Source organism: Mobula birostris, chromosome 15 (genome assembly GCF_030028105.1).
Source record: "Mobula birostris isolate sMobBir1 chromosome 15, sMobBir1.hap1, whole genome shotgun sequence".
Taxonomy (NCBI): domain Eukaryota; kingdom Metazoa; phylum Chordata; class Chondrichthyes; order Myliobatiformes; family Myliobatidae; genus Mobula; species Mobula birostris.
This window is the reverse complement of record NC_092384.1, coordinates 52401892-52422784: the sequence shown is the minus strand read 5'-3', so window position 1 is coordinate 52422784 and position 20893 is coordinate 52401892. Positions and strand designations below refer to the sequence as shown.

At 44.3% G+C, this 20893-nt stretch overlaps 1 protein-coding gene across 4 annotated transcripts in view; it reads left to right on the top strand.

Moving 5' to 3' along the window:
- chst6 (carbohydrate sulfotransferase 6) overlaps positions 1-10682 on the top strand; it is a 54192-nt gene extending 43510 nt beyond the window's left edge. For 3 of the 4 annotated variants that reach the window (XM_072279798.1, XM_072279800.1, XM_072279797.1), the window contains exon 2: positions 8963-10682. In XM_072279798.1, the coding sequence (XP_072135899.1) occupies positions 8992-10170 (1179 nt within the window). In that variant the 5' untranslated portion in view covers positions 8963-8991 and the 3' untranslated portion in view covers positions 10171-10682. Of the gene's footprint in view, positions 1-8342; positions 8411-8962 lie in introns of those variants that run through there. The other variant, XM_072279801.1, reaches the window with a different exon arrangement.
- The last annotated feature ends 10211 nt before the right edge of the window (positions 10683-20893 follow it).

Sequence of the window (20893 nt, the reverse complement as noted above, 5' to 3'; positions counted from 1 at the left end):
GATGAAGTGTTGCCTCACCTGGAAGGACTGTTTGGGGCCCTGAATGGCAGTGAGGGGAGGAGGTGTAGGGGCAGGTGAAGCACCTGTTCTGCTTGTAAGTGCCAGGAGGGAGATCCGTGGGGAGGGATGAATGGACAAGGGAGTCGCATAGGGAGCGATCCCTGTGGAAAGCAGAAAGTGGGGTGCGAGGGGAGAGATGTGTTTGGTGGTGGTGGTGGAAGTTTCGGAGAATTATGTGCTGGACATGGAGGCTGGTGGTGTGGTAGGTGAGGACAAGGGGAACCCTATACCTGGGAGGATGGTGGGATGGGGTAAGAGCAGGCGTGCGTGAAATGGAGGAGATGCGGTTGAGGGCAGCGTTGATGGTGGAGGAAGGGAAGCCTCTTTCTTTGAGAAAGGAGGACATCTCCTTTGTTCTAGAATGGAAAGCCTCATCCTGAGAGCAGATGCGGCAGAGACGGAGGAATTGAGAGTTGGGGGTGGTATTTTTATAAGTGGCAGGGTAGGACGAGGTATAGTCCAGGTAGCTGTGAGAATCTGTTGGTTTATAATAGATATCGGTGGATAAGCTGTCTTCGGAGATAGAGAGAGTGAGATCGAGAAAGGGAGGGATCGGAAATGGACCAGGTGTATTTGAGGGCTGGGTGGAAGCTGGGGGAAAAGTGGGTGAAGCTGACGAGTTCAGCACAGGTGCAGGAGGCAGCACCAATGCAGTCGTTGATGTCGCATAGCAAAAGTGTGGGACGGTCAGCAGTGCAGGCTTGCAACATAGACTGTTCCATGTAGCCAGCAAACAGGCAGGCATAGCTGGGACTCATTGTCCGTGGCTACCCCTTTTGTTTGAAGGAAGTGGGAGGACCCAAAGGAGAAATTATTTCTAGTGAGGACAAGTTCTGCTAGGTGGAGGAGAGTGGTGTTGAAGGGGAACTGGTTGGGTCTGGTGTCCAGAAAGAAACGGACAGCTTTGAAGCCGTCCTGGTGGGGATGGAGGTGTATAAGGACTGGACATCTATAGTAAAAATAAGATGATGGGGACTAGGGAACCTAAAATCCTTGAAAAGCTCAAGAGTGTGTGAGGTGTCACAGATGCAGATAGGAAGGGACTGAACTAGGGTGGATGAAACTAAGTTGAGGTATGCAGGTATAAGTTCATTGGGGCAGGAACAAGCAGAAACAATGGATCTACCTGGACAAGTGGGTTTGTGGATTTTGGGTAGGAGGTAGAAACGGGAGGTGTGGGGTGCGGGAACAATGAACTTGGTGGCAGTGGATGGGAGATCCCCAGAGTTGACAGGTTTGGTGATGGTGTTGGAGACAATGGCCTGGTGTTCCTTAGTGGGGTCCTGTTCGAGGGGTAAGTACGAGGAGGTGTCTGAGAGTTGGCTCTGGGCTTCAGCAAGGTGGAGGTCAGTTCGCCCGATACAGCACCTCCCTTATCTACGGGTTTGATGGTGGGGTTAGGATTAGTGCAGAGGGAGTGGAGAGCCGAGCATTTGAAAGGAGTGAGGATGAAGTAGGAGAGAGAAGTGTTAAAGTCTAAACTTTTAATGCCCTGTCGGCAGTTGGCAATGAAAAGGTTCAAAACAGCCAGAAAACGAAGGCGGGGTGTCCAGGAAGAGGAGGAGGATTGAAGACGGGAGACGGAGATGTGGGTGCGGGGTGGGGAGTCCTTGCAAAAGAAATAGGCTCAGAGACAGACGGCAGAAGAAGAGCTCAGCATTGGGGCGGGCACGGAACTCACTGAGGTGTGGGCACAGGGGGACAAAAGTGAGGCCCTTACTGAGGACAGAAAGTTCTGTCTTAGAGAGGGGAAGGTCGGGGGGAATGGTGAAAACCCGGCATGGATGAGAGCTGAGATCGGAGGGGGGAAGGGGGTTGGTGTTGTCTGAGGAAAAGGGAGGTTTAGAGCGTTCAGGGATAGTGGGGTGAGAGGAGGATGGAGTCTCTGAAGAACCAGGAGCTGACGGTGGGACTTGAGAGAGACAGGATTGTGGAATGGTGGTTGGGGAAGGGGAGATGGGGGTACCAGCGGCAGTGCGTGAAGATCCGGTCTGGAGATCAAGGCCACAGTCGGAGTTGGAGGTTGTGCAATCGGTGCTGTCCGAGGTCGTTGGAATCTGCACTGACGGCGGAGGAGTCCAGGTTTTGAGTCTGCTCTGGATTGTGAGAGCCGTTATGTCATGGTCCGGTCCGTGAAGTCTGCATTCCAGTTCACAGTCCGGTACATTGAGCCTGGTTCCAGGTTTTCCTGTTTACCCTGTTTCTGTTGAGCACTCTAATTGAGGCACATGATTCTAGTTTGGGCAGACTCATAAATACCTCCAGAGACCAGGGCTTGGTTGCTGGATTGTTCCTGTCTGAATCCCATCCCTTCCCTTCCTTCTGTTGCCTGGCCTGTGTCCCTCGCTTGCACCTCATCAGTCTTGCTTTGGAGCAACCCACAGGTGGAAGGCTAGTGCAGTCATCGAGATATGGATTTGGCTGTTCCGTAGCCTGCTGAGTTTACCGGCCGCCTTGAGTCTTGGAGCCACCCTGGACCAAGCTCCCTTCCTGTCCCTTGCCTCTGTTGGATAAGCTAGGCCGTTTGCTGTTACCCTGTGGATGGTTATGTCCCTTCCTTCCATTGGGTAGTGTCCTGCGTCCTGCCCAGGAGTTGCCTTGAAGTACCCTTGCCCCGTCATGTCCTCGGCTGGCCTCCAAGAACTCCAGCCTCGAGCCCCAAGACACCAGACCCAAGACCCCTGCCTGACTCCAAGTTCAAGCCTCAAGACCCCCGCCTCAAGCTTCAAGAGCCAAGACCCCAGCCACGTCCTGTCCGATAGCCATGTCATGTCCTTGCCTAGTTCTGGGGTCCAAGCCCGAGGCAAGACCCAGGTCCTGGGTCCTTGTCCAGTCTCTGGCTCAGAGTCCAAGCCCACGCTCCTAGTTCATAGTTCCTTGTCTTGTCCATGTCCTGGCCCTAGTCTGCGTTCTTGTCCCTGCTCCTTGTCTACCTTGTCACGTCTCTACTCTAGTCTAGTCCTGTTCCTTGTACTTCAGTGTCTGTGTCTCGCATTTGGGTCTGTTCCAGTGCCCCCACTATGACACGCTGAGGTCAGCAAGAGGGAGACCTTGTCTCACCCTGCTACTTGGAAAAACGCCATACCCTTCCCTCAATTCCTCTGTCTCTGCCGCATCTGCTCTCAGGATGAGGCTTTTCATTCTACAACGAAGGAGATGTCCTCCTTTATCAAAGAAAGAGGCTTCCCTTCCTCTACCATCAACACTGCCCTCAACCATATTTCTTCCATTTCACGCACATCTGCTCTTACCCCATCTTCCAGCCACGATACCAGAGATAGGGTTCCTCTTGTCCTCACCTACCAGCCTCCGCGTCCAGCACAAGTTGGATAGATAAAGGGATGCAGTGGATGTTGTATATTTGGGCTTTCAGAAAACCTTTGACAAGGTGCCACACATGAGACTGCTTACCAAATTAAGAGCCCATGATATTACAGGAAAGTTACTAGCATGGTTAGAGCATTAGTTGATTGGTAGGAGGCAGCAAGTGAGCTGCTAGTGACCAGTGGTGTTCCACAGGGGTCAGTGTTGGGACTGCTTTTTAAATGTTGTATATCACTGATTTAGATGATGAAATAGGTGGCTTTGTTACCAAGTTTGCAGATGATACGAAGATTGGTGGAGGGGCAAGTGGTGTTGAGGAAACTGGTAGGATGCAGAAGGATTTAGACAGATTAGGAGAATGGACAAGAGCGTGGTAAATGAAATACAATGTTAGAAGATGCATGGTCGTACACTTTGGTAGTAGAAATAAATGTGCGGCTTATTTTCTAACCAGGGAGAAAATCCAAAAATCTGAGATACAGAGAGACTTGGGAGTCCTTGTGCAGAACACCCTAAAGGTTAACTTGCAGGTTGAGTTGGTGGTGAGGAAGGTAAATGCAATGTTAGCATTTATTTCAAGGGGTCTGGAATACAAGAGCAGGGTTGTGATGCTGAGACTTTATAAGGCCCTGGTGAGGCCTCACCTTGAGAATTATGAACAGTTTTGGGCTTCCCATCTGAGAAAAGATGTGCTGGCATTGGAGAGGGTTCAGAGGAGGTTCACAAGGATGATTCCAGGAATGAAAGAGTTATCATACGAGGAATGTTTGATAGCTGTGGGTCTGTATTCGCTGGAATTTAGAAGGATGTTTGGGGAGGGGATTTCATCGAAACCTTTTGAATGTTGAAAGGCCTAGACAGAGTAGATGTGGAAAGGATGTTTCCCATGGTGGGGGAGTCTAGAACATAAGGGCAAAACCCAGGATAGAGGGGCGTCCATTTAAATCAGAGATGCAGAAAAATTTCTTTAGCCAGAGGATATCGAATTTGTGGAATTTATTACCACAGGCAACTGTGGAGATCAGGTCATTGGGTATATTTGAGGCCGAGCTTGACAGGTTCTTGATTGGAAACGGTACCAAAGGTTATGGGGAGAAGCCCGAGGATTGGGGTTGAGGAGGGGATAAAAGGATTAGTAGCCAAGCTTGAATGGTGGAGTAGACTCGATGGACCAATTAACCTAAATTTGCTCCTATGTCCTATGTTGTGTCTTTGTTCTGGAAAGAACTAGAGCACCCTAAGATAGGGGGTGGAATTGCGTAAAGTCTGAATGTCTGTGATGAAGGTAAGGTAGTGGGGGAATTGTTAGTTACAAAATAGTGGATGATGTGAGAGGTGTCTCAGTGTGAATGATGAACTCCAGTGAAAAGTATTCAGTTAGAATCCCAATCATAAACTCTGGCTCTATACTTAGATTTTCCTTTTACTCCCCAAGTAGTCCTGCTCTTTTCCTTGCTGCCCTCTTGTTTCTAATATACTTGTAAAAGGTTGGGATTCTCTTTAATCCTACTTTCCAAGGCCAATTCATGTCCAATTCTTGCCCTCCTGGTTTCTTTCTTCACTCCTGTATCTCCTGTAAGCTTCAAAAGACTCAAATGAAACCCAATGCCTATATCTGGCATGTGCTTATCAAGCCCTCTATTTCCTCTGTAAATCAAGGTGCCCTAATTTTGCCATCTTTGTTTGTAACTCTTACAGGGACATGCTGAATCTGAATCTGAGGTCTCAAAATAACAACGCTCCCTCCCTCCACTTACTATATGTTTGTTTCCCATTCAGCTACTTACAATCTTCTTTCACAAGGTCTGTACAGGTAAAATCAGCCCTCTCCCAATTTAAGACCTAAACTCTAGGACCAACCTGTTCCAGAAACCAATCTCAGTTTCACTCCAGTCCGCTCTTAAGCATTAACAAAATGATGGAAGATGTGGACAACAGTACTAACAATGAACACTTGCTCATCACCTTGACATAATTGGTCTTTAGCCAAGGAGTGGTGAACCTGCAGAATTCCTTGCCACAGGTGGCTGTGGAGGCCAAGTCAATGGGTGTATTTAAGGCAGAGGTTGATAGATTCTTGATTAGTCAGGGCATGAAGGGATTCGGGGAGAAGGCAGGAGATCAGGGCTGAGAAGGAAATGGTTAAGCCGTGATGAAATGATGGAGCAGACTCAATGGGCCAAATTCTTTTCTCCTATATCTTATGGTTTAAAAGCCTTCTCGCCAATGCCCAGTTTGGACTTTGCAAGACCATTAGTTTAATGTATTCATGGACCGTGGAGATGAATGTCAGAAACGAAATGACAATGACTATCCTGACATTATTGGTATTGGTTTGTGATTGTCACATGTACCAAGATACAGTGTCTTGCATACTGCTCATCACACAGTGTATTGAGCTAGATTAAGGTAAAGCAGCAACAATGCAGAATAAAGAGTAAAAGCTACCAAAATAGTACATTGCACATAAACAATAAAGTGAAAGGTAGTAACAAAGGAGATTGTGAGGCCAAAAGTCCATCGTCCATCTTGTTATACAAGAGATTGGTTCAAAAGTCTGATGAGAGTGGGGTAGAAGCTGACGTTGAGTCTGGTGGTATATGCTTTCAGGCTTTTGTATCTTCTGCCTGATGGAAGAGAGGGGAGACAACACGTCTGGGGGGGCGGGGGGGAGAGGGGTGGATACAGTCTTAGATTATACTAAATGTGTTAGTGAGGCATACAGTAGAGGGGAGGCTGGTTCCTGCGATATGCTGAGCTGTATCCATAACTCTCTGATAAAATAAATGTCTCCATAATCATATGTTACGCGGCAAGTTGCCAGTCTGGACTCATCTGAGTCTCATCCTGGCTATTTCCGTTAGTCCAATTACATAAACATTTTTATATATATATATTCCTGTCTGATTTTCAATGGTGCCAAGTGCTGGATGTCCTTGCCTTGTAACTACACTTGAACTGTTTAAAGATGAAAGATGAGCTTTATTTGTCACACGGACATCAAAACATTCAGTGAAATGTGTCATCTGTGTCACATCAAATCAGCGACAGTTGGGCAAGTTTCACTGTGCTTCCTATGCCAATATAGCATCACCACGCCAACGTACCGTAACCACACGATTTTGGAATGTGTAAGGAAACCGGAGCACCCAGAGGAAACCCACGCGGTCACGGGGAGAACGTACAAACCTCCCTGCAGGCAGCAGTGGGAATTGAACCCCAACCAGTGAAAGCTCTGCTCAGTTCTCTGCAGTTTCCTGTGGTCATATGCAGAGCCATACCGAGCCATTATGTATCCAGTCAGAATACTTTTTATAGTGCATCAATAAAAAAATAGTCAGGGTTGATGGGGGCATGCTGAATTTCTTTAGGCTGCTGAAGAGTAAAGGCATTAATGAGCTTTCTTGGCTGTGATTGGACCAGAACAGGTGATTGACGATGTTCACACCAAACAGGAACTCGAGGTTTTCAACCTGTTTTACCCAACAGCGTGGATGCAGACAGGAACATGTGCACCACCGCCCCTTTCTGAAGTCATTGACCAGCTCTTTTGTTTTGCTGAGATGAGGGAAAGGTTATTGTTATAACACCATGTCACTAAAGGTTCACCAGATTGATTCCTGGGATGGCAGGACTTTCATATGATGAAAGACTGGATCGACTAGGCTCATACTCGCTGGAATTTAGAAGATTGAGGGGGGATCTTATTGAAACGTATAATATCCTAAAGGGATTGGACAGGCTAGATGCAGGAAGATTGTTCCCGATGTTGGGGAACTCCAGAACGAGGGGTCACAGTTTAAGGATAAAGGGGAAGCCTTTTAGGACCGAGATGAGGAAAAACTTCTTCACACAGAGAGTGGTGAATCTGTGGAATTCTCTGCCACAGGAAACAGTTGAGGCCAGTTCATTGGCTATATTTAAGAGGGAGTTAGAAATGGCCCTTGTGGCTAAAGGGATCAGGGAGTATTGAGAGAAGGCAGGTACAGGGTTCTGAGTTGGATGATCAGCCATGATCATGCTGAATGGCGGTGCAGGCTCGAAGGGCCGAATGGCCTACTCCTGCACCTATTTTCTATGTTTCTATGTTTCTAACAACAGTCCTTCCCATTTTTTTTTATAGCTGCACGGACCACCCATTGCTCTGAGCAGGAAATTTTTACATGGCCTGAAAACTGTACTGCTCTTTTTTTGTCATATGCACACCATGAATATTTAGAATGAAAACAAAAATATTACATACTTTTTTAATCTATTAATTGAAATACAATACAACAAAGAAAATCTTTCACATTTTGTAAACATTTTCCAGCTGTGTGGCAACAAAGGCTATGTGTGCAGGAGCATTTGGGTTACTGGGCTGCCACACACCCATGCAGCTTAGAGGGAACAATGATCACTAAAATGTCCATTTCCTTCCTGTACTCTGACTCATCGTTATTTGAGATGTGGCACTAAGGTTTGACATTATGGAGCCCTGGTAAAACTGAAGCGAAAAGGGATCGTCACGTTAACAATGGGTATGTTCACTGATGGTAGCATAATCTTCAATTCCATTAGCAAGGGAAGCATTCCATATCTCTGTGCAGTAAAGCCTAGATAGTGCTCAAGCATGTACTTATAACTTACAATTAATAGTGGAACTTCATAAGAGCCAGATAATGGCTGTTATTTTCTAAGGCAGGGTTTAATTACCTATGCCTTTGTATTCATAAGTGTTACAATTCCAATGTACCACACAATCAACATCCTGAGAAGCAACTGACCAGAAACTGAATTAGATCTACCACATCTATACCCTGCTTATGAGAACAGGTCAGAGACTATCTTTTGACAAGTGATTCCTTACATGTTATCCCAATGTCTTTCCACTATCCGTATGGAACAAATTAGGAGTGTGATGGAACACCACAGACGGGACAGGAAATGCCTGGCTGGGCTGGCAAGTGGGTCGTTTGTAAGGTGGTGCGTACTCTATCGTTTATAATTCAGTCTTCTGATTCCTGGAAACACCCTGACAGCAGAGGTACTTTTACTTCTTCCACGTAATGTATACTGTAAAACTATTTTCTTTTGTTGCAGATTTACATCAGCAATTTTTGTTTTTATTAGAAAGCTTACCTGTTCCTTGGCTGGTTACATTTGCTGCTTCTGGCTTTGGACTGAGCCAAGTTGTCAATCTGGTTAGCTGCTAGCTGTGGAAGGAAAACAAAATGTGCATGCTTCCTTTAGAACCTGGCCCAGGAAGGATCTGGGCCATGGGCTTATCAGCAAGACACCTTATATGTGATGTCTTTCACTACAGGAAATAACTTGCCTGTGAAGATAATTTTACTAATGATACTCCCTTGGGTGGCCTTGGTTTTCAGTTGCAGTAAGGAAATTATAAGTGCTCATCCCAAAATAATAAGGGGCAAAAGAACTTTATATAACTTCAGATTTCTAAGCCAAGGAAAATGGAGTCTGAATATGGCTCTTTCCTCTGCTGTCTTGCAATTCCCTTTCAGTTTTAGCAAATCTTTGATTAATAACTGAATGGCTTTGAGATAAATTGTAACATGTCTGTTTTATCTTACAGATTGATACTGAATTGCAACCATTGCCACGATGAGGTTGACTTGCTTTTCTACCAGCATTATCGCACTTATGGCCATTCAGGTTCTGACCTTTTTCTTCTTGTATTCCAAACAAAACATGGCTGTATATCCATCGAATGAACAGAAAAACAAAGTTCACATCCTCATTCTTTCTTCCTGGAGATCGGGCTCCTCCTTTGTAGGACAAGTGTTTAGTCAACATCCTGATGTCTTTTATTTAATGGAGCCTGCCTGGCACGTGTGGGTACAAATGAATCACGAGAGTGCAAAGGTCTTGAAAATGGCTGTTAGGGATCTGGTACGATCCACATTTTTGTGTGACATGTCAGCATTTGATTCATACATGTCTGAAGACAGACTTGTATCTCACTTATTCCAGTGGGAAGTCAGCCGAGCCCTCTGCTCACCACCTATGTGTAACCGCTATGCAAGAACTGACCTCAGCAATGATTTAATCTGTAAGAAACACTGCAACAGGACCAATTTTTTCAAAATGGAAGAAGCCTGCAAAACCTACAGTCATGTTGTGATCAAAGAAGTGAGATTCTTCGAATTAAAGTCACTCTTCCCTCTCTTCACGGACCCGCAGCTGAACCTCAAAATCATCCATCTTGTTAGAGACCCAAGAGCTGTCCTTAAATCTCGTGAAAAGTCACTTTATGCTCTGGTACGAGACAATGGTGTTATTTTAGGTAAACAGATAGAAAAGGAAAAAGAAGAGGCTTCAAACTATGATGTCATGAAAGAAATTTGTAAAAGTCATTTACTGATATACAAGCTTGCAAATGAAAATGCTCCTGAATTCCTAAAACAACACTATATGATGGTACGGTATGAAGATGTAGTAAGAGATCCACTTAAGGAGATATCAGCAATGTATAAATTCACTGGTTTAAATCTGACTCCAAAACTTGAGTCTTGGGTATATAATATCACACATGGGGAAGGAACTGGATCTGCTTTCAAAATAACATCTAGAAATGCCAGAAGCATATCAGAGGCATGGAGGACTGCAATGCCATATGAAAAAATTTCAAAAGTACAGAAAATCTGTGGGAAAGCTATGAACATGCTTGGATATATACAGGTTCATTCAGAGTATGAACAGAAACTCTTATCCCGGGACCTTCTGCTTCCACGGAGAAAATATCAGTTCAGCTGGTTGAGTTCTGATGAGGATGCCAGGTAGTCAAGACCAACTTTAAGGCATCCAATATATTTTTATCAAATTGTATTTATCTGTTATTTCTGATTTTAACCTTTTGAAATTTGTATGGAATACAGAATTCCTTACATGAATATTTTTGGACAAATACATTGAAAAATTGTAACTGGCTTTGAAAATGGGGCAGGAAGTATTTCTATGTTTAATTTTTGAGATGACTTAAAGAAGGGTTTAGGTAAGGTAAACAAGTGGAAGGTAATAATTCATGATATGCTTTGCAAATTATTTTTCAGTAGGATAATTCACTTTTGGAAGGATTATATATCCATTAAAGTCTATTTAATATTATTATTTCTTTAGATTAATTAAGATAATTTGTCTTTTTCAAAGTCTGATTTTAACTTTGATGTGAAGCAAATAAGAAGTCTCATTTACTTTACACTGTCTGAGTACTTCTGATTTTATGTAATTGAATTTTTGACGGGACCTCATTATTGAAAATTACTGGCACATATGCGAGGGTGTTCTAACCTTAAAACAGGCATAAAGCTTTGAGAAGTGCATTAACAGCTTCCCGTTATACATGTGCAGCCAGAAAAGCTTATTCTTTTAATTGCAGAATAGAATTTAAAGTTTACAGTTATACTGGCTTTTACCTTGAAAATAAGATATTTGCCAAGTTCTTAGAAACCTCTCATTCTACAGGTTCAAAGAGAGAAAGAATATATAATTCGATATTTTGTTTTGCTTCTTAATGGGAGTGAAGGCACCATGATCCAGACATGAAGAGACATTTCCACTTTGGGTGCCCAGTGCCAGTAGAACACACTATGTCATCAGCACAGCTTGGCCAATACAAAGTAAAGCTCCTTTTTCCTTTTCGCAATAGAAACATAGAAAATAGGTGCAGGAGTAGGCCATTCGGCCCTTCGAGCCTGCACCGCCATTTATTATGATCATGGCTGATCATCCAACTCAGAACCCCGCCCCAGCCTTCCCTCCATACCCCCTGACCCCCGTAGCCACAAGGGCCATATCTAACTCCCTCTTAAATATAGCCAATGAACTGGCCTCAACTGTTTCCTGTGGCAGAGAATTCCACAGATTCACCACTCTCTGTGTGAAGAAGTTTTTCCTAATCTCAGTCCTAAAAGGCTTCCCCTCTATCCTCAAACTGTGACCCCTCGTTCTGGACTTCCCCAACATCGGGAACAATCTTCCTGCATCTAGCCTGTCCAATCCCTTTAGGATCTTATACGTTTCAATCAGATCCCCCCTCAATCTTCTAAATTCCAACGAGTACAAGCCCAGTTCATCCATTCTTTCTTCATATGAAAGTCCTGCCATCCCAGGAATCAATCTGGTGAACCTTCTCTGTACTCCCTCTATGGCAAGGATGTCTTTCCTCAGATTAGGGGACCAAAACTGCACACAATACTCCAGGTGCGGTCTCACCAAGGCCTTGTACAACTGCAGTAGTACCTCCCTGCTCCTGTACTCAAATCCTCTCGCTATAAATGCCAGCATACCATTTGCCTTTTTCACCGCCTGCTGTACCTGCATGCCCACTTTCAATGACTGGTGTATAATGACACCCAGGTCACGTTGCACCTCCCCTTTTCCTAATCGGCCACCATTCAGATAATAATCTGTTTTCCTATTTTTGCCACCAAAGTGGATAACTTCACATTTATCCACATTAAATTGCATCTGCCATGAATTTGCCCACTCACCCAACCTATCCAAGTCACCCTGCATCCTCTTAGCATCCTCCTCACAGCTAACACTGCCACCCAGCTTCGTGTCATCCGCAAACTTGGAGATGCTGCATTTAATTCCCTCATCCAAGTCATTAATATATATTGTAAACAACTGGGGTCCCAGCACTGAGCCTTGCGGTACCCCACTAGTCACAGCCTGCCATTCTGAAAAGGTCCCGTTTATTCCCACTCTTTGCTTCCTGTCTGCTAACCAACTCTCCACCCACACCAATACCTTACCCCCAATACCGTGTGCTTTAAGTTTGCACACTAATCTCCTGTGTGGGACCTTGTCAAAAGCCTTCTGAAAATCCAAATATACCACATCCACTGGTTCTCCCCTATCCACTCTACTAGTTACATTCTCAAAAAATTCTATGAGATTCGTCAGACATGATTTTCCTTTCACAAATCCATGCTGACTTTGTCCGATCATTTCACCACTTTCCAAACGTGCTGTTATCACATCCTTGATAACTGACTCCAGCAGTTTCCCCACCACTGACGTTAGGCTAACCGGTCTATAATTCCCTGGTTTCTCTCTCCCTCCTTTTTTAAAAAGTGGAGTTACATTAGCCACCCTCCAATCCTCAGGAACTAGTCCAGAATCTAACGAGTTTTGAAAAATTATCACTAATGCATCCACTATTTCTTGGGCTACTTCCTTAAGCACCCTGGGATGCAGACCATCTGGCCCTGGGGATTTATCTGCCTTCAATCCCTTCAATTTACCTAACACCACTTCCCTACTAACATGTATTTCGCTCAGTTCCTCCATCTCACTGGACCCTCTGTCCCCTACTATTTCTGGAAGATTATTTATGTCCTCCTTAGTGAAGACAGAACCAAAGTAATTATTCAATTGGTCTGCCATGTCCTTGCTCCCCATAATCAACTCACCTGTTTCTGCCTGCAGGGGACCTACATTTGTCTTTACCAGTCTTTTCCTTTTTACATATCTATAAAAGCTTCTACAGTCCGTTTTTATATTGCCTGCCAGTTTCCTCTCATAATCTTTTTTCCCCTTCCTAATTAAGCCCTTTGTCCTCCTCTGCTGAACTCTCAATTTCTCCCAGTCCTCAGGTGAGCCACTTTCTCTGGCTAATTTGTATGCTGCTTCTTTGGAATTGATACTATCCCTAATTTCTCTTGTCAGCCACGGGTGCACTACCTTCCTTGATTTATTCTTTTGCCAAACAGGGATGAACATTTGTTGCAGTTCATCCATGCAACCTTTAAATGCTTGCCATTGCATATCCACCGTCAATCCTTTAAGTGTCATTTGCCAGTCTATCTTAGCTAATTCACGTCTCATACCTTCAAAGTTACCCCTCTTTAAGTTCAGAACCTTTGTTTCTGAATTAACTATGTCACTCTCCATCTTAATGAAGAATTCCACCATATTATGGTCACTCTTACCCAAGGGGCCTCTCACGACAAGATTGCTAATTAACCCTTCCTCATTGCTCAAAACCCAGTCCAGAATAGCCTGCTCTCTAGTCGGTTCCTCGACATGTTGGTTCAAAAAACCATCCCGCATACATTCCAAGAAATCCTCTTCCTCAGCACCTTTACCAATTTGGTTCACCCAATCTACATGTAGATTGAAGTCACCCATTATAACTGCTGTTCCTTTATTGCACACATTTCTAATTTCCTGTTTAATACCATCTCCGAATATTGTGAATTACTTCATGTTAAAAAGGAAATCTCATAATGCAGTTTTGCCTTCATACTTTTTCACCGCAACAAATGCTCTTACACTGTAGGACCATAGACATAGAAGCATAATTACAGCCATTTGGCCCTTGAATCTACACCATTCTGTCATGGCTGATTATCTTCCCTTTCATCCCCGTTCTTCCCTCTGCCTGTAACCTTTGACACCCTTACTAACCAAGAACCTATCAACTTCCACTTTAAATATACCCAGTGACTTAGCCTCCATGACTGTCTGTGGCAATTTCACCACCCTTTGGCAAAACTCTGGTTAAAGAAATTGCTCTTCATTTCTGTTCTAAAGGGACGTTCTTGTATTCTGAGGCTGTGCCCGCTGATCCTAGGCCTTCTGACTATCCAAATAAGCAACATCCACTCGTTGAGCACCTCCGCACTCCCTCTACCTAAAGTGTAACCATTTTAATTCCAATTCACATTCCCATTCTGACATGCCAGTCCACGGCCTCCTCTTATGCCATGATGAGGCCACCCTCAGAGTGAGGGAGCAACCCCTTGTATTCCATCTAGGTAGCCTCCAACATGACGGCATGAATATTGATTTCCCTCCCCCTCCCCTCCTCTTCTAATCCCACTCAGGCTTCTTACCTCTTCTCACCTGTTTATCATCTTTCCGTGGTATACTTTCTCCTTCCTTTTCTTCTGTGCTCTACTCTTCTCTCTCATCAGATTCCTTCATCTCCAGCCCTTTAACTTTCCACCTGCCTGGCTTCACCTATCACCTTCTAGCCATCCTCCTTCCCCTCCATCCCACCTTATTATTCTGACATCTTTCCCCTTCCTTTCCAGTCCTGAAAAAGAATCTCAGCCCAAAACATTGACTGTTTGTTCATTTCTATTCATGCTGCCTGTCCTGCTGAGTTCCTCCAGCATTTTGTGTGTGTTGCTTTGGATTTCCAGCATCTGCAGAATTTCTTCTGTTTAACATACACTGGCTGTCCATTGTTTCTCCTGCCTTTTATTTCCTCAAACAATTCCAACAGATTGGTTGGGCAAGATTTCCCCCGGAAACCACACTGACTTCGGCCTACTTTATCATGTGCTCCAAAGTATCCTGAAACCTCCTCCTTGGTAATGGACCCCAACATCTTCCCAACCACTGAGGTCGGGCTAACTGTCCTTTAACTCCTGTTTTTGCTTCCCTCCCTTCTTAAAGAAATTTGCAAATTTTCAGTCCTCTGGAATCAATCCAGAAGGTAGAAATTCTTGAAAGATCATTATTAATTCCCTCAGAATCTCATGACCCTCATTCAGAACCCTGGGATGTAGTCCATCTGGTCCAGGTGACTTATCTGCCTTAAAACCGTTCAGCTTCCCAAGCCCCTTCACCTTTGTAATACTGACCCCAACTCTGATATACTTCTGGCGTCTTCCATGGTGAAAAGTGATGCAAAATACTGATTGAGTTCGTCCAGCATTTATTTGTCTGCCATTACTATCTCTCAGGCATCATTTTCCAGCGGTCCAATATCCACTGTTGTCTCTCTTTTTCTCTTCATGTATTATGAAAAACATTTGCTATCCTATTCTATATTATTAGCCATCCTACTTACATATTTCATCTTCTGCCTCCTTATCACTTTTCTAGTTGCCTTCTGTTGGTTTTTAAAAGTTTCCTAATCCTCTGCAGTTCTCTTTACACCACTATAATACCGTTACATCTGCTTTTAGCTTCTCCCTCTCGACTGCAGGGTGAATTCTACGATCACTGCCTGTAACAATCCTCTAGATCTTCTGCAGACAGCACTCACAAAACCAGTTAAACTTCTGAAAGGACACTGGGATACCTGAAAATAATAACAGCAGCAATTTATATCCTAAAAGCTTCTCAGAGTTAGATCCTACTTCGTGGTGAAAGATTTACAGAAAATGACGCAACTATGGTTAGGAGAGGATCTCAAGAAAGGTCAAAATGAAAAGAAGTAGCTAGCTGTGAAAATTTATAGCTTCAGATATTAAGAGAGTTTTGAAGTTTTGATTGTGGAGAAATAGAGGAATACAGGGTATATATATAAACACTGGTGTGAGATAAGCTAGAAATATACAGTGAACATAGCCACAGAGAAGAGGATGCAAAGAACAGAAACCCAGAGTTCACTTATATAAGATTCAGAAGTTGGCTGACGCACTCAAGGTGAGGTAGTGAATTGGATTGGATATTGCCTTTGTGGGAGAAGTCAGAGAGTGGTAGTAGACGGTTGCCTCTCTAATTGGAGGCCTTTGACTACTGGAGCACTGTAGGGTTCAGTGCTGGGTCCATTGTTGTTCATTGTCTATATCAAGAGTCTGGATGGTCATGTAGTAAATTGGATCAGCAGATTTGTGGATGACACCAAGACTTGGCGTGTAGTGGACAGCGAAGAAGCTTGCAGCGGAATCTGGACCAGCTGGAAAAATGGACTGAAAAATGGCAGATGGAATTTAATGCAGACAAATGTGAGGTATTGCACTTTGGGAGGGGAAACTCACTGTAGAACTTATGTGGTAAGCAGAAAGGCACTGAAGAATGTGGTAGACAGAGAGATCTGGCAATACAGGTCCATAATCCTTTCCAAGCGGAGTCACAAGTAGATACGGTTGTAAAGAAAGCGTTTGGCGCATTGGCATTCATAAATCATAGTATTCAATACAGGAGATGAGGTGTTTTGTTGAAGTTGGATAAGATATTGAGGTAGGTTCGATATTATCATTTAAAGAAAAATTGGATAGTTATATGGACAGGAGAGGAATGGAGGGTTATGGGCTGAGTGCAAGTCGGTGGGACGAGGTGAGAGTAGCATTTGGCACGGATTAGAAGGGATGAGATGGCCTGTTTCCGTGATGTAATTGTTATATGGTTATATAAGTCAATAGCATCATAACATTTTAAGTAACATTTCGATATTAAACACACAGCACATATTTTCCCCGTATGAATATATAAAATCATTGCAACACACCAATATCGCTGAATCAGTGGGAGCCCTGGGCTTGTTTCCCTGCAACAACACCGTCCTATCGAGGGGTGATGGGAGACAGCGATACTCGAAGGGGGTTCCTTATGTCCAGTCTATTCCGCAATTTAGTTTTCGTTGCATTCATTGCAGAGATATGTTGGAAATGGAAGCAACGTTTTCAGTGCTTTCGTGGCTATCTCAGGATATTCAGCCTTGACTTTGATCCGGAATGCCAGCAGAGATGTTATGTCAAACATACTTTTCAGCCTGCTGTCATTTGCAAGCTCGAGGAGTTGATCTTTTACCCGCGCTGACATGGACGACGCGCGGGTAATGACCTCGCGTGCGTTCAAGCTCAACAATGCGTGACAGGGAATGAGGGAAGGTGCCGCTGACTCGTATCGCCAAATCATGTCGTTTCCTGGTGGCCCGGTACCGGTCCGCGGCCCGGTGGTCGGGGACCGCTGGCTTAGATGAATACTTGCTTAGATAGACACCCGATTTAGTGTTTCACTGTTCATTTTAAATAAATACCTAAAATACCCATTTTTAAATCTATGTCTTCTGTTTCACTTACTGGCTCCTCAAATCTGTTCTTCAACGTTACAAGAGGTCACGGGTTGAGGGTGAAAGGAGAAATGTTTAAGGGGTACGTGAAGGGGAACCTCTTCACTCAGGGGGTGGTGAGAGGATAGGATGAGCTGCCAGCAGAAGTGGTGGATTTGAATTCAATTTCAACATTTAAGAGAAATTTGGATAGGTACATGCTACATAGGTGGGAGGGATATGGAGGGCTACGGGTGCCAACCACCGTAAAACAAGACAGAGAGAGAGAGAGAGATGGAAGGCTACGGTTTGGGTGCAGGTCGATGGCACTGGGCATATTAATCCTTTGGCTGGGGCCATTTCTGTGCTTTAGGCTCTATGACTCTACAGGTCTACAACCAAGTTGATCAATTTGTATTCTGAACAAAATAAAATTAATACGACACATAATGTTTGGCGTTTTCCCCACTGCATGCAGCTCAAGTTTCCTGTGGTGAAAACACAAGAACATAAGAAAAGGAGCAAGGGTAGGCTATATGGCCCGTTGTGCGTGCTCCATCGTGACTAGGGACACCGCTCCATCAATCTTCCTTTTTCCTGTGTGATTCAAGATTGTTTAATACCATTTCCTGAGTGCAAATGTAAATAAAAATGAGGAAATTGTTACTCTAGATCTAACGCATCACAGGAAAACATGAAGGATAAAGAACACAATAATTGTCTTACTCTGCAAAAAAAATCTAATGCTGTCTTAAATATATTTAATGAGGTAGCTCTATGGTTTCCTTGGACAGAGAATTCCACAGATCCCTCATTCTTTGGGAAAAACAGTTCCTTCTCATCCCTGTCCTAAATCTACTTCTCCAATTCATGAGGCTATCAGTGAAAATGACTTTCCTGCCCCTATGTTATCCACCTCTTTCATAATTTTATGTATTTCTACAAGGTTCCCTCTCATTCTTCTGAATTCCGGTGAGTGTAGGTCCCAGGTACCTCAGCATCCCCTTCTCCAGAATCAACCGAGTAGAAGTCCCAAGCACCACCTCCAAAGCCAGTACATCTTCTAGAGTAAGTAGACCAGAACTGCCTTCAGTACTCCAGGTGCAGCCTCACCAATATCCTGTGCAGTTGAAGCATAACCTCGCTGCTTTTGAATTGAATCCTTTAGCGATAAAGGCCAATGTTACATTTCCTGTTTCACCAGCACTCCCAAGTCCCTCTGCTTAACACCATGGTGCAATCTTTCACCATTTAAATAATAATCCGATCTTCTATCTTTCCTCTCAAAGTGAATGACCTCACATTGACTAGTGTTTTGCTCCATATGCCAAATTGTTGTCCACTCACTAACCCCATCTATATCTCTCTGCAGACTGTTTGCTTCCTTCGCACAATTTGCTTATCCACTCAATTTAATGTCATCAGCAAACTTAGATATGCTACGCTCGGTCCCCTCTTCCGGATTGCTAATGTACTGTATGTCATGAACAGTTACAGGCCCAGCACCAACCCCCATGGCACCTCACTCACCACTAATTACCAACACAAGGAGCACGCATTTATCCCAACTCTTTGCCTTTTCCTTAACTCCATGCATCCTTATTTTATGGATCAGTCTTTCATGCGGCACCTTATTGAATGACTTCTGGAAATTCAAAGATACAACATCCACTGCAGTTGTTATAAACGTAAAGAACTCCAGTAAGTCTGCTGAATAGAACTTGCACTCCCTGAATCCATTAGGCCAGACAGCATTTATGGAAAAGAGTACAGTCAACGTTATGAACTGAGACCCTTCAGATTGTTCTGCTGAAGGGTTTCAGCCTGAAGCATCTACTGTACTCTTTTCCGTAGATGCTGCCCAGCCTGCTGAGTTCCTCCAGCATTTTGTGTGTGTCGCTTGGATTTCCAGCATCTGCAGATTTTCTCCTGTTTGTGCTTCCTGAGTCCATGCTGTGTCTGCCTGACGGATCCATTTCTATGCAGGTGTTTTCCTCACACGGCACGGTTGCGTAGTGGTTGGCACAACGCTTTACAGTACAGGCAACCCAGGTTCAATTCCCGCAGCTGCCTGTAGGAGTTTGAACGATCTCCCCATGTGGGTTTCCTCCGGGTGCTTCAGTTTCCTCCCACAGTCCAAAGATGTACCTGTTGGTAGGCTAAGTGATCATTGTAAGTTGTCCTGTGATTTGGCTACCATTGGAGGGCTAGTGGCAGCGCGGCTCAAAGGGCTGGACGGGGTTACTCAGCTCTACATCGCAATAAATAATACAGACATTAAGCTAACTGGTCTATGGGGGCAGCACGCTGGCATAGCAGCTTGCATAATGCTATTACAGCACCAGTGACACGTGTTCAATTGCACTACTGACTGTAAGCAGTTTGTACACTTTCCCTGTTACTGCAAGGGTTTACGTCCACATTCCTAAGAGATATGGGTTAGTATAATTGACCACATGGGTGTAGTAGGGAAGTTGCTGGTGAAGCCACTGGAAGTTGCCTATCTTGATATTGGATGATGCTGTATCTGGGGGTTAGCCAAGAAGTCTGTGGTCCCATCAACGACAATTGTGGAGTTCGAGGCTTGAAGTTCAGGGTCCTCATCTGTCATCACCGGCAAGTCCTGGGTTGACACTGGAAAATCCAGATCGAGGACCAAGGGTCGATCGGAAGTCCAGATGTTGAGGCCCAATGGCCAAAGTCTGCAAACCTTTGCAGGTCCATTGGGGATGCTGGAGGCTTGATGTCTGCAATCCAGAATCCACCGGAGGCTGGAAGCAAAAGAAGGCAGCCTGCCCTGTGTTGGATGAGTGTGGATATACATGGGTGTGTGATTGGAAGGGAGCAATGGGATCTACTTTTGCTGTTGTTGCTTTGCCGCTTGTTGTGTTTGGTTTTGTTCTGCCAAGTATGGAAGGCATCCTATGTTGGCAAAGGAATATGTGACGACACTTAAGGGGTGTCTTGGGCATATCTCTGAGAGCATTGGTTGTTAATACAGTTGGTGCATTTCACTGGGCATTTCAATGTACACATGAAAAATAAGAACATAAGAGATAGGAGCAGGAGTAGGCCATCTGGCCCATCGAGCCTGCCCCGCCATTCAATAAAATCATGGCTGATCTGTCTGTAAACTCAGCTCCATCTACCTGCCTTTTCCCTATAACCCTTAATTCCCTTACTATGTAAAAACCTATCTAACTGTTTCTTAAATATATTTAGTGAAGAAGCCTCAACTGCTTCCCTGGGCAGAGAATTCCACAGATTCACCACTCTCTGGGAAAAACAGTTTCTCCTCATCTCTGTCCTAAATCTTCTTCCCTAGTTCTAGTCTCACCTACCAATGGAAACAACTGTCCTACTTCTATCTTATCTATCCCTTTCAAACTTTTGTATGTTTCTATAAGATCCCCTCTAATCCTTCTGAATTCCAGAGAGTATAGGCCCAGGCAACTCAATCTCTCCCCATAGGTTAACCCCTTCATCCCTGGAATCAACCTGGTGAAACTCCTCTGCAGTGGTCTTGAATTCAATCCCTCTAGCAATGAAGGCCAACATTCCGTTTGCCTTCTTAATAGCCTGTTATACCTGCAAGCCAACTTTTTGGTATTCATGCACAAGCACTCCCAAGGCCCTCTGCACAACAGCATGCTGCAATATTTATTATTCCTTCCAAAGTGGATGATCTCGCATTTACCAACGTTGTATTCCATCTGCCAGACATTGGCCCACTCACTTAACCTATCTATATCCCTTTGCAGACTCTCC